Source organism: Bos javanicus, chromosome X, assembly GCF_032452875.1.
Source record: "Bos javanicus breed banteng chromosome X, ARS-OSU_banteng_1.0, whole genome shotgun sequence".
NCBI classification, from domain to species: Eukaryota; Metazoa; Chordata; class Mammalia; order Artiodactyla; family Bovidae; genus Bos; species Bos javanicus.
This window is the reverse complement of record NC_083897.1, coordinates 113,808,111-113,821,909: the sequence shown is the minus strand read 5'-3', so window position 1 is coordinate 113,821,909 and position 13,799 is coordinate 113,808,111. Positions and strand designations below refer to the sequence as shown.

Below are 13,799 nucleotides of genomic sequence, written 5' to 3'. Positions count from 1 at the left end.
CCCCATGCACCAATGGCTTTACAACTGAATTCTTCCAAATATCTCAGGAAGAAATGATCCCAATATTCACCAATTTTCACCAGTCTTTATATCATTCCAGAACAAAGAAAGAGAGAACCTCTGAACTTTATTATTAAGTCTAGTCTAACATTGCTATCAACACTCGAGAAGGATTCTAAAATAAATTACAGAACATTTTATGCCATGAACAAAGATATAAAAATCATAAACAGCATATTAGAAAACTGAATCCAGCAATCTATAAAAAAGTAGAAGACATCATGACCAATAGGATTTATTTCTGGAATCCTAGAGTAGTTTCACAATCCAAAAACAATGACTGTTGTTTGTCACATTTAGAGGAAAAAAAAAAACCATAGGATCTTTTTAATAAATGCAGAGAAAGTTATGAATAGGTTACCTATTCATAATAAAAACTTGAGAAAAAAGCATAAGGAAAAAATTCTTTAATCTGATTCAGAGGATTATAAAAAGTCCTATAAGGAACATAATATTTAATGATTAATTACTGAAAGCAGACCACCTGAAACAGGAAATGACTCAAGGCCTCCCATTATCACCCCTTCCCTTAAACATTGTTTTACAGGCCCAAGTTTATGCAAAAACAATTAAAATCCTAAGGACTGAAAAGAGAGAAACTACCTCTATTTGATGACATGATTGTGCACATTAAAAAAATCCAAAATGTTTTACAAAACATTGATATTAGTTTGTGAATCTGGTAAGGACACTGGATGTGTGTTTAATGTAAAAAAAAAATCTATTTTTATATGTCAGCAACAAAAAGAAAATAAAACTTGAAATGAATCCCGTTTATAAAAGGACCAAAACATCAAATATCTGGGATTTAATCCTCTGGATTGTAGGTCCTCTGGATTGAAAACTACAAAGTATTTCTAAAAATGCATTAAAGGATTCCTCAATAAATGAAGGGATGTAACATTTTCACAGATTAGATGACTCAATATTGTAAAAATGTTAACTGATCTATAAGCTCAACACAATTCAAACCGATATTCTGGAAGGCTTTAGTAAAAATTGGCAAGTTGGTTCTAAAATTTATTTGGTGAACCAAAAACAGCAAAAAACAATCTGGACTAAGAAGAATAAGGTTTGAATTTTTATACCCAATTTTTTTTGTAAAACAAGTATGTGGGTTTGTGTCTGTGTGTGTGTATTATATACATGTGTGTGTGTATACATACACATGCATGTATACTTATATACATAGGTATATATACATTGTATGTATACATGCATATATATACACATATGTATGTGCATATATATATACACACAAATATATGTTGTTGTTGCCTTCTCAGACTATTCTTTCAGAATGGAGGGATTTCCCAGATATAACAGCAGTAAAGAATCCCTCTGCCAATGTAAGAGATGCAAGTTCAATCCCTGGGTCAGGAAAATCCCCTGGAGAACCCAGACAACCCACTCCAGTATTCTTGCCTAGAAAATCCCATGGATAGAGAAGCCTGGTAGGCTATCAACCATGGGGTTGCAAAAGAGTCAGACACAACTTATGACTAAACAACAACAAATGTGTATATTCACATATATATATTGTATGTGTATATACACATACACACATACAAAATAAAAGATTGTTCAGTGATACCCACTACAACATGGGTGAAACTTTAACACCTTATGCCAGGTAAAATAATCTCAACACAAAGGGACAGATACATTGTGAGTCCACTTGTATGAAATCTCTAGAACAGGCAAAATCATACAGACAGAAAGTAGATTAGAGGTTACTTTTAGGGAGATGGGTTCAGGGGTAGGGTGATGGGGAGTTATTGCTTAATGGTTACAGAATTTCTCTGGGGTAATGCATATGTTTTAGAAACAGATAATGGTAATGGTTTCACATTGTGGAAATAAATAATAAATGACCATAAATTGTATACTTAAAATTGTTAAAATGACAAATCTTATGTTATATATATGTACAATTTAAAAAGTAAATATACCAAAACCATTGAACTGTACACTTTAAAATGGGTGAATTACACAGTATATAAATTGTATCTCAAGCTGTTGAAAGGTGATTGTTAAATGTACCCCTCTGGTACTTGGAATTGATGCTTTTGAACTGTGTTAGAGTGTTGGAGAAGACTCTTGAGAGTCCCTTGGACAGCAAGGAGATTAAACCAGTCCATCCTAAAGGAGATCAGTCCTGAATATTCAATGGAAGGACTGATGCTGAAGCTGAAACTCCAATACTTTGGCCACCTGATGTGAAGAACTGACTCATTGGAAAAGACCCTGATGCTGGGAAAGATTGAAGGCAGGAGGAGAAGGGGATGACAGAGAATGAGATGGTTGGATGGCATCACTGACTCCATGGACATGAGTTTGAGCAAGCTCCAGGAGTTGGTGATGGACAGGGAAGCCTGGCGTTCTGCAGTCCATGGGCTCACAAAGAGTCAGACACAACTGAGCGACTGAACTGAACTGAACTGAACCCCTCTGGTGGGAGATGTTGATAACAAGGGAAAGTGTGAATTTGGGGGGAGGAGTCTTTGAGGAATCACTGTAACTTCCTCTCAGTTTTGCTGTGAACCTAAAAATGCTCTAAAAACACAAAATCTTCATTAAAAAATTAAACTACTGAACTGAAAAAAAAAGGAAGATGATTGTTACAAAGCCACTGCAGTACTAGTTGAAGGACATTGATAATCAAGAGAATCCAGAACAGATTCATATATATATGTTCACTTGATTTATGACAAGGTTGTCATAGGAATACAGTACGGAGAGGACAACCTTTTGATAAATAGCCTTTTGATGGACCAACTGATGTTGCTTTTTTTAAAATTCATACGCATCACTTGGTTTTAAAAATGAGTATGCATTAATTTGATAAACAATTTAAAATATTATATTTAAAAAATAAAATATTAGATTTAATAAGTATCCAAGAAAGATGAAGACTCACAACTAAGTAAACAAATAAACAGTAAATAAATAACACATATTTTAGAGAAATTTAGCATGCATTGATCCTTGATTAAGTCTATAGTATTGGTGGTGGTGGTTCAGTTGATAAGTCGTGTCCGACTCTTGCAACCCCATGGATTGTAGCCTGCTAGGCTACTCTGTCCATGGGATTCTTCAGGCAAGAATACTGTAGTGGGTTGCCATTTCCTTCTCCAGAGGACCTTCCGGACCCAGGAATCGAACCTTGGTCTCCTGCATTGCAGGCGACCTTATTGGTAAGGATAAGTAATTTTGATTTATGATACTCATTGAGCTGGACAACATCCATCTTGCTTAAATATTGTCAACCTACACCTGAACACTGAGTGAATCACTTCATCTTTTTTCCAGTCTATTTCTTTAGAATAATTCATGTAAAGTAATAGTGGTATATAACTTGGCATTTGGTCATTACTGTACCATCATTCACCATCAACATTCCTTCCATTCACAACAAATCATACATACACCCAAATCGAATGGTCAATTAAAATAAAAACAAAAGAACAATCCATAAAACCAGCCTTTTTCCCCAGCCTTACCAATTAAGCACCATTAAACAAAAGAAATGCTTGCAGCATTTAACACATGTGACAGGACAGATGGTTAATGTCTAACCTTTATCCACTGAAGATTTGTCTGCTTGAGCTTATTTTCAAGTTTATCTTGCTCTTCTGGGCTTATGGGAGCACTTACAAGCACTGTTCCTCCTGTTTCATTTAATTGTTTTAGAATTCCCTGACGCAGGGGCAACTCTTCGGCCAGTAACTGAAACAGACAAATGCAACAACATTTAAAATGAATTACAGCACAATGCCAACTACCTTGTCTTTGCCTCTATTGATTAATCTATCAAAACAAAGAAAGACCAGAGGCCCACCAGTTCCTTAAATACCAAATTTTCTACAGAGCGCAGAGCTGGTGCACTAAGACACCTACGCCTAAGTAAATCAGCCCATCCTACAAAGGATCAGATCTTGTCTCCCTCAGAGATTTTTTTTTTTTTCCTCAAGAGAAAAATGTTACGTAGTATGATGAGCTCTAAAACAATACCCTAAACAGTGTCAAAAGTCTAAAAACACACCTCTCAGAAATAGAATAATCTGGGCAAATATAAGCATCCTCTCAGGTATTAGGTCTCCATATTATAACTTAGCACAGTAAGAAATTCATTATCATATTAGAAGATAACTAAGAACATACCTGGTACCAGGCATTGTGCTAACTAACCTCTTCACACACATTATCTTTATTGCTATTGCTATTGCTAAGTCACTTCAGTCGTGTCTGACTCTGTGCGACCCCATAGACGGCAGCCCACCAGGTTTCCCTGTCCCCTGGATTTTCCAGGCAAGGACACTGGAGTGGGTTGCCATTTCCTTCTCCAATGCATGAAAGTGAAAAGTCAAAGTGAAGTTGCTGAGTTGTGTCCAACCCTCAGCGACGCCATGGACTGCAGCCTTCCAGGCTCCTCCATCCATGGGATTTTCCAGGCAAGAGTACTGGAGTGGGGTGCCATTGCCTTCTCCGACATTATCTTTATATCATGCCTTATATAAAAATGTTAACTTTATATAATAATGTCATGAAGTAGATCTTACTATCTTCATCTTACATAGAAGGAAACTGAGACAGAGTGGTTAAATATCAGATCCAAGTAGATAAGCAGAAGTAGAAAGCAAAAGACTGGTGATCCAAACTTGGGTGTTTTCATTCAAGAACACTTAATTTTGATACCTGCACATTCCTGAATTTTTCTTATTCATTTAACATCACATTAAATGTGCCCTTTTTATGATCTACAAAGCTATCATAGTTTTATTAACTGTCTTCTATTTATTTGTATCTTCTATTAGCCACATGAGGCTATTTAAATTTAAATTAACTGTCAATAAAATTAAAAACTTAATTCTTCAGTCACATCAGCTACCTTTCAAGTACTCAAAAGGCAAGTGCAGCTAGTGGCTACTAAAATTGCTAATATTCAACATATTTATCATGTTGTTAAATGATATTGGATGGTGCTATAGGATGGTGTTGATCTAGACTAAGGAAAAAAAAGGAAATCAATGCATATTTATTAATAAGGGAACACCACCAAACATGTCTCTTAAATGAGTTATCAATTACTTTCCTATATATATATATATATATATATATATATATATATATATATAACACTCAATATATTTAGGAAAGATGAATTTTTAAGAACAGACTGAGTTTATTTTTCCATGGCATAACCATCCTCAAACTATGGATCAAAAACTTTTTATTTTTTGACTCTCAAATACCTAATACATTATCTGACATATACTAGGTGCTTAATATTTGTTTACTGAATTAAGCAATATTTTACTTCTTATACTTTATCCTCTGTCAGGTACACATTTCTTATTTCACAGAAATAAGTAGTTGACATGGAGTCTAATCTGCATGTGCAAATCAACTGAATCATTGATAAAGAAGCAGTTCCATTTCTCTTTGATTCTGTGACCTTGTAAAACGAGGGCAATAACCATTTTGGAAGTTTGATAAGATTAAATAAAATAGCAGATGTAAATACATCTAATACTTAGTATGTAACAGGGGATGATTGAATGTTAATTTCCCTTTCCCTTCAAGAATTAAAGTAAAATAGATCCAAAGGACTTTCTTTCCTAAAACTTCAACCATGACAGTTAATCCAACAGCACAATCAAAGCATCTCCGTCAGCCAGGAGAGCTAATCAGAAAGCAGCAGACATCAAGTGTGTTAGTTGCTCCATTGTGTCTGACTCTTTGAGACCCCATGGACTGTAGCTAGCTAGACTCCCCTGTCCAGAGGATTCTCCAGGGAAGAGTACTGGAGTGGATTGCCATTCTCTTCTCCATCATGTTAAGTGGGCATAAAAAACCACTTGAATACACCAGAAGTTTTATTCAACCAGTATAGAAAATGAACCAACATCACCTCCCCTTATCCCTGTAGGCAAACCAAACCACAAACCAAACCAAACCAAACTATTGCTTCAGGCAAACAGAATGCCTTTAATTAGAGGCTGAGGTAGGGAGACTGATTTGGCAATTAAGATCTCCTATAAGAAATGAGATCATTTCTAAAGATGCTCCCCAGTTTTTAAAATAATTTGAAGCTGTACAATTCTCCATTAAGTCTAAAATTAATTTTAAATCAGTTTAAAAAGTATCACTATGCATTTTATACACACACATACACAAACAGAAACATACTTATATATCCCATACATACTTTTTAAAATATATATATACTCACTGGGCTAAGACAAAATCAAGTTGTGAGAAAAATTACTGAAGAACTATCAGTATCCCAATGGGCAGGAAATCAATGACTGAATACATTTAAAACATATATTCTTATACTTTTTTTTCCTCTTTTTTGGCCATACCATGTAGCTTGTGGGATCTTAGTTCCTCGGCCAGGGATTAAACTCAGGCCATGGCAGTGAATGGCCAAGTCCTAACCACCGGACCACCAGGGAATTCCCCCTAGGTTCATATACAAGTAGGCCCTGGGAGATTTTAGAAAATAAAATTACCTTGACTTCCTCAAGCTTTTCTTTTAGTTGCTGCTCATTTCCAGGTTCAAGAGGAATACTAGAAATGTTATCTGCTTCTTCCAACCATAAAACAAATTCATTCAAATCTCTTTGAAATTCTGACAGGATATTCTTTTGTTCTTCTAACCTGGAGAAGAATAAAATTGTTTTAAAGAACATATTTCTCAAGTTTTCTTTTTTTTTTTTTAAATTTAAGAAAACTCAAAAAAGCTGCACACACTTTTTAAAAATAAGCCATTTTAAAGATGTCAACATGAAACATGTATAATATCATACAAGAAATGAATCGCCAGTCCAGGTTCAAAGCAGGATACAGGAAGCTTGGGGCTGGTGCACTGGGATGACCCAGAGGGATGGTATGGGGAGGGAGGTGGGAGGGGGGTTCAGGATTGGGAACACATGTACACCTGTGGTAGATTCATGTTGATGTATGGCAAAACCAATACAATATTGTAAAGTAATTAGCCTCTAATTAAAATAAATAAATTTAAAAAAAGATGTTAATGATATAATATTTTTAAGGATGTAATATTTTAAAGGCCTAGGCAAATATCACCATTGGGGCAAAACTGTCTCTGGTTGAGAACAACTTCACTAGAGTAAGTATATAAAGTGAAATTACATGTTTCAAGATGCTTAAATGAAATACATCTTTATGGAAAATTGTAAAGCAAAAACAAGGGAATTGAATGAAAACACTAAATTATTACATGTTCAAATGTTTTCCAAATTACAACACAAAATCCTTTTGGAGGAAAGAGGGAATTGATTTAAAATACTTAACATATGTTGTACTAGTGGATGTTGTTAATTATAAAAACACATATACTGTATGTTACTCAATTAGCCATAAACTTATTCTTACATATTGAATCAGAATGCAGCTGAGCAAAATAAGCTGCACTTATAACAATTTACATTTTTTTGTTTTATTGTCTTTTGGGAACTATGTATCTGTGGTATGTAAGCTTTTGAACGGAAGTATAATACACATATAGGAAAGTGTTCATATAACTATAGAGATTAATATAGTTTTAAAAAATGGATACACCAACTAACCCTTGGATACACCAAAGGAACAGAATGTTATTAGAAATTCCCTCAAAACCCTTGCAGTTACTACCTCCAAGTGTAATCAGTATCCTGTCAACTTTTATTATTTTGCCTGTATTGAGCATTATGTATATGGGGCAACCCACTCCAGTATTCTTGCCTGGGAAATCCTGTGGACAGAGGAGCCTGGCGGGCTACAGTCCATGCAGTCCCAAAAGAGTCGGGCATGACTTAGTGACTAAACACACTGCCTTTTACTCAGTGTAACATTTACAATCATCATCCATGTTCTGTGTAGATTATCTTCTTCACTACATAGCACGAAACTGTATAAAATATATCTATGTTGGTGGACATTTGAGTTGTTTCCATTTGGGGACTGTTCAGCTAATTTTTTGTTCATTTTTGCTTCAAGTTGACAAATATTTATTGAGTGCTTACTAACTTCCAGAAACTCAAGTAGGCATTCGAATCAAAGAGAAATGAGTTATGTACCTTGCCTTGAGGATCTCATAGTCCATGAGAAGGAAGAAGCATGTAAATCTAGGACTATGATAGAATATTGTGGAGGACAAGTTATTTTCTGAGTATAGAAGGTATAGAAGATATGTCAGAGAAAATAATGATCTACCTGGGTCTTGAAACATGAAAAGGGATTTGATTCACAGCCTGTGCAAAGACAGGACATTGAGAGAACTACAGTTACACTAATTCCCCAAACTGGATCCGGTTATTGGATTTATGTTCCTCTATACTCAATTTCCCCTGGAGAAGGAAATGGCAACCCACTCCAGTACTCTTGCCTGGAAAATCCCATGGATGGAGGAGCCTGGTAGGCTACAGTCCATGGAGTCGCAAAGAGTTGGACACAACTGAGCTACTTCACTTTCACTTTCATACTCAATTTTGTTCTTTGATGTGAGCTGGTCCTAAGTCTATCCGAGGCACATGTCTTCTTTTTCTATTCTCCAAACAGCAGATTCTATAAAAACCCAAGCCCTATTTTGGGCTCCATTGAAAACTCAAATCATATTATGTCATCATTGCATTCAAACTCTTCTATTGCTTCCCAGTTCATTCAAATCGAAAGCCAAGTCATTACAGCACTCTATGAGGGTCTAGATCTGTGCTGTTCAATATACTAGACACCTTCATATGTGGCTACTGAGCACTTGAAATGATGTGAGGGAAACTGAGATGTGCTGTAAGTGTAAATTGCATACTGGATTTCAAAGACTTAGTACAAAAAAAATCGTCTCTGTACCTTCTACTCAATTTTGCTGTGAACCTAAAACTGCTATAAAAAAATACAACTATTTTTATGGGGGAAAGGGTGGAGGGGATAGGTAGATTAGGAGTTTGAGATTGACATGTATGGACTGCTATATTTAAAATAGACAATTAACAAGGATCTATTGCAAAAAAATAAAAAGATAAAACTAATAAAAATAAAACTATTTCTAAAGTATTAAAAAAGAATATAAAACATCTCATTAGTCCTTTAACTATGTACAAGTTAACATGATAATATTTTTAATATATTGTGTTAAATAAAATAGGTTAATTTCACCTGTTCTTACTCTTTTTTACATATGACATTAGAAAATTTAAAATTACATATGAGGCTCACTGTACTTTTATATGGAAAAGCACTGATCTATAAAATCTGCTGATCCCCTTTCTCTTTACTTGTCCGACCTCATTTCCATCTACTCTCCCTTTCTCTTATCCTTCTTGAGACCTCAGCTTTTGTACTTGCTGTTTTTTCCTGCCTAGAATGACCTTCCCTCACAAATCAGACATGGCTGGTTTCCTCAGCTCCTGCAGGTCTTTCCTGATGATTCTACTTACAATCACACCTCTTCTCTCCCCAATTTCTGTTCTTTCTCCCTAGTCAATCTTTCTCTTTAGTACTTAAAACATTCCTGTGGCTCAGTTGTAAAGAATCCACCTGCAATACAGGAGATACAGGAGACCCTGGTTTGATACCTGGGTCAGCCTCCGGAGAAGGAAATGACAACCCACTTCAGTATTCTTGCCTGGGAAATCCCATGGACAGAGGAGCCTGGCGGGCTACAGTCCACGGGATTGCAAAGAATTAGACATAACTGAGTGACTGAGTATGACCAAAACAAAAAAGCACTATAATTTGGTTGTTTTGTATATTGTCTATCTTACACAGGAAACCAAACCTTCTGAGGGCAAAGATTTTGCCTGTTTTATTTACTACTGTTACCCTTGTTCCTGAAATTATGCCCGGCAGAGAAAAGATGCTAAATAAATAACCGTTGTGTGAATGAATGAATTTGGCCATCATTCTTTTCAATCTTATACACTTTTCTGTTTCAAAAGAATTGTTCCCATTTTTTTGCAATACTGACAGTAAAACATAATCTAATTTACTCACCGATGTGCACTACAGTATTTCACCAAATGAAACAGACCTTCACTTGCAGGTCATATAACACCACTGTGTATACTCCCAGGATGTGGGTTAGAGTAAGGAATGCTGCTGATTAAATGATGACATTTATTACTTAGAGGTTTTATTAAGAAATTTTTCTTTAGGTTTATATATATATATATATATTTCTCTTATGTTCCCTTTGAATATGCATAAAAAAGTATAAGTGAAAAAATTGGTGCAGCGTTCTTCAAATTTCCTCATATTTAGAGTCTGAGCCTCCTATACCACTTTTCTTTTTAGATCAGTGGTCCTCAGCCTTTTTGGCACCAGAGACCAGTTTCACGGAAGATAATTTTTTTTCACATACGGGGGTGTGGGGAGGGGATGGTTTCTGGATGACTCAATTGCATTACATTTATTGTGTACTTTATTTTTATTATTATTACATCTGCTCCTCCTCAGATCACCAGGCATCAGATCCCCCCAGTTCAGTTCAGTTCAGTTGCTCAGTCGTGTGTGACTCTTTGTGACCCCATGGACTTCAGCACACCAGGCTTCCCTGTCCATCACCAACTCCTGGAGTTTACTCAAACTCATGTCCATTGAGTCGGTGATGCTATCCAACCATCTCATCCTCTGTCATCCCCTTCTCCTCCTGCCTTCAATCTTTTCCAGCATCCAGGTATTTTCAAATGAGTCAGTTCTTCGCATCAGGAAGCCAAAGTATTGGAGTTTCAGCTTCAGCATCAGTTCTTCCATTGAATATTCAGGACTGATTTCCTTTAGGATGGACTGGTTGGATCTCCTTGTCATCCAAGGGACTCTCAAGAGTCTTCTCCAACACCACAGTTCAAAAGCATCAATTCTTTGGTGCTCAGCTTTCTTTATAGTCAGATCTCCTAACTGATGTCCTTTTCCACACTGTGTCATCTTTTGTGACATCAAGAGTCTCGGCAGTATAGCACTTCTTAACAGGGCTCTACTACTTACTGTTCCTTGGATTTTCTTCTAAACCACATGTGACCTGGCCACCAGAAATAGTAAAATTCACCCAGATTTCAGTGATGTTAATGTGGTAAAATGTGCTGCCTAAAATGAATGAAATTTAGTTAGTTTGCATAGCCTTCCACCACTAATAACAACGAATAAATCAAGTTCTTTGGGCTGCTACCAAGCTGCTGGCTATTTTAGGATTAAAAAAAAAAAGGTTCATAATGTAATGACAGTTTACTGTTACCTTTAGCTGCTTGTAATTATGAATGAATATTATTATCGGCATTATCTGCCTGATATGCTTAAGCTTATTTTCTGCTAATAAAGTCGATAAAGACTTGGCATTCATTTCCAGAGGGACTAGTGTTTAATTATATGAGTTTTTGCCAATAACAAATATTTTGGCTTCTCTTATACATGCAAAGTAAGGATATCTACATCAATGCATGATGCTGAAATGGTTGGCTATTGAAGTATTCAAGATTTAGGGAGGAAGGGTCAAAGCATGAAGCTGGTAAAGTGGTTCAAGGCAGGGCTACAAAGTGCATAGAATGTTTTGTTTTAATCTCTAGGTGATGAACTACTCCAATTTTTTTGAGTAGAGCAAGATTTATTTCATCCATTCCCTCTGGTATTCTATGGAGAATGGATGTGGGTAAGGGTGGTAAGACAGAGAGTGAGGAATTGAAATCAAGCAGGACCGTGTGGGGTTCCTGGCACAAAAGCCTTTCTGTATTCCCTTCCCTGCATTCTCAAAGTGAAGTGAAAGTTGCTCAGTCATGTCCAGTTCTTTGCAACCCCATGGGCTATACAGTCCATGAATTCTTCGGGCCAGATACACAGAACAATATCTTTGAGCTCTTATGCAGAACTAAAACCCCCATCAAATGGAAGATGTTAACTACTTGATGAAGCACTCTTCATAAAGAAAGCTGAGTGCTGAAGAATTGATGCTTTTGAACTATGGTGTTGGAGAAGACTCTTGAGAGTCCCTTGGATGGCAAGGAGATCCAACCAGTCCATCCTAAAGGAAATCAGTCTTGAATATTCAATGGAAAGACTGATGCTGAAGCTGAAACTCCAATACTTTGGCCACCTGATGTGAAGAACTGACTCAATGGAAAAGACCCTGATGCTGGGAAAGATTGAAGGCAGGAGGAGAAGGGGATGACAGAGGATGAGATAGTTGGATGGCATCACCAACTCAATGGACAGGAATTTGAGCAAGCTCTGGGAATTGGTGATGGACAGGGAAGCCTGGCGTGCTGCAGTCCACGGGGTTGCAAAGAGTCAGACATGACTGAGTGACTGAACTGACTAATTGAACTGAAGCACTCTTCATTCCAGAGAAGGTCATGGTTCAACCATTATCACTTGATCCAGATGACCTCTGGATTTAAGGGATGCAGGCCTGCACACATGTGTAGTCAGTCGCTTAGTCCTATCTGACTCTTTGGAACCCCATGGACTGTATCCCTTCAGGATCCTCTGCCTCCATGGGTTTATCCCAGCAAGAATACTGGAGTGGGTTGCTATTTCCTCCTTGGGGGATCTTCCTGACCCAGGGATTGAACCTGCATCTACTGTGTCTCCTGTATTGGCAGGTGGATTCTTTGGCACTGAGCACACATAAAGGTCCAAATCATGAAGATGTAGCAAGGGAAAAGGAAAAGACAGAATGCTTAAAATGTAGGAGATTCAACAGGATTTGTGGATGAAAGGAGAGAGGTTAGAATCAGGCACTAAAAATTATTAAGCATTCTCCCATATGGCAAAACATTCCTGGTGGCTCAAAGGCAAATAATCTGTCTGTAATGCAGGAGACATGGGAAACAGAGATTCAGTCCCTTGTTCCAGAAGATCCCCTTGAGAAGGAAATGACAACCTGCTCCAATAGTCTCGCCTGGGAAATCCCATGGACAGAAGAGTCTGGCGGGCTACAGTCCCTGGGTTTGCAAAGAGTCAGCAGCCACTGAATCAAATAACAAGTTGTCACATTACTACTGTGAGATGAGTACTAGTTTTTTCTCATGTACAGATGAAAGAAAATGAGGGTTCACATTTTGCCTAAGATCAAACAGCTAATAAGTGGTCATCCAGTATTCAGTACTGGGTCATCTAGGTTCAGTACTGGGTCACCTGGTCTAGGAGTGATCCCACCTTATCTGGCTGAATAGATGTCATTTACTTCAGCTGAGTACATTGAATTGTACTGGATGTTTTGGGGAAATGACTAGTTGAAAAAAATAGATCTGGAGCTCAGGGGAGAGAGGAGAACTGGAATCATGAACTTCAGAGTCAACAGCAACCAGTTGGTAAATAAAACATGGTAAATTAGCCTTTCAACTTTGAATAATCGACAATTCTTCCACCTGATTATTTCATTTAAAAACACACATTAAAGAAAAAAACCCATTTACAATCATTCATTGATTTCCTGTGTATGGGTAATTTGTGGCTCCTGTCTCTCCCGCAATTGCCTTGCTTTGACATGGAAAGCCAAAGAAACGCCTAGGTTGTTCTTCTGGTTCTCCCCAAAAGCTACACAGATCTGTGAAGGAGTTCTTCAGCTCAACGAATACTCAGCTGAAGGGGAACATAATTTTCCCATGTTGCAGTTTTCATACATTATTTTAGTGATTACTTAGAGAGACGTAAGGGGAGATGTAAGGTGGGTAACGACTCCCACCATAAACACTGCAGTCTCCACAAAGCTAAGTATTCCATTCCACCTGAGACCTCTTTTT

At 37.0% G+C, this 13,799-nt stretch overlaps 1 protein-coding gene across 10 annotated transcripts in view; it reads right to left on the bottom strand.

The window, feature by feature from the left end:
* Window positions 1–13,799, bottom strand: part of DMD (dystrophin) — a 2,228,404-nt gene that overhangs the window by 835,412 nt on the left and 1,379,193 nt on the right. For all 10 annotated transcript variants that reach the window (XM_061410475.1, XM_061410469.1, XM_061410467.1 and 7 more), the window contains 2 exons: window positions 6,579–6,726; window positions 3,640–3,789 (listed from right to left, as the gene is read on the bottom strand). In XM_061410475.1, the coding sequence (XP_061266459.1) occupies window positions 3,640–3,789; window positions 6,579–6,726 (298 nt within the window). The remainder of the gene's footprint in view (window positions 1–3,639; window positions 3,790–6,578; window positions 6,727–13,799) is intronic.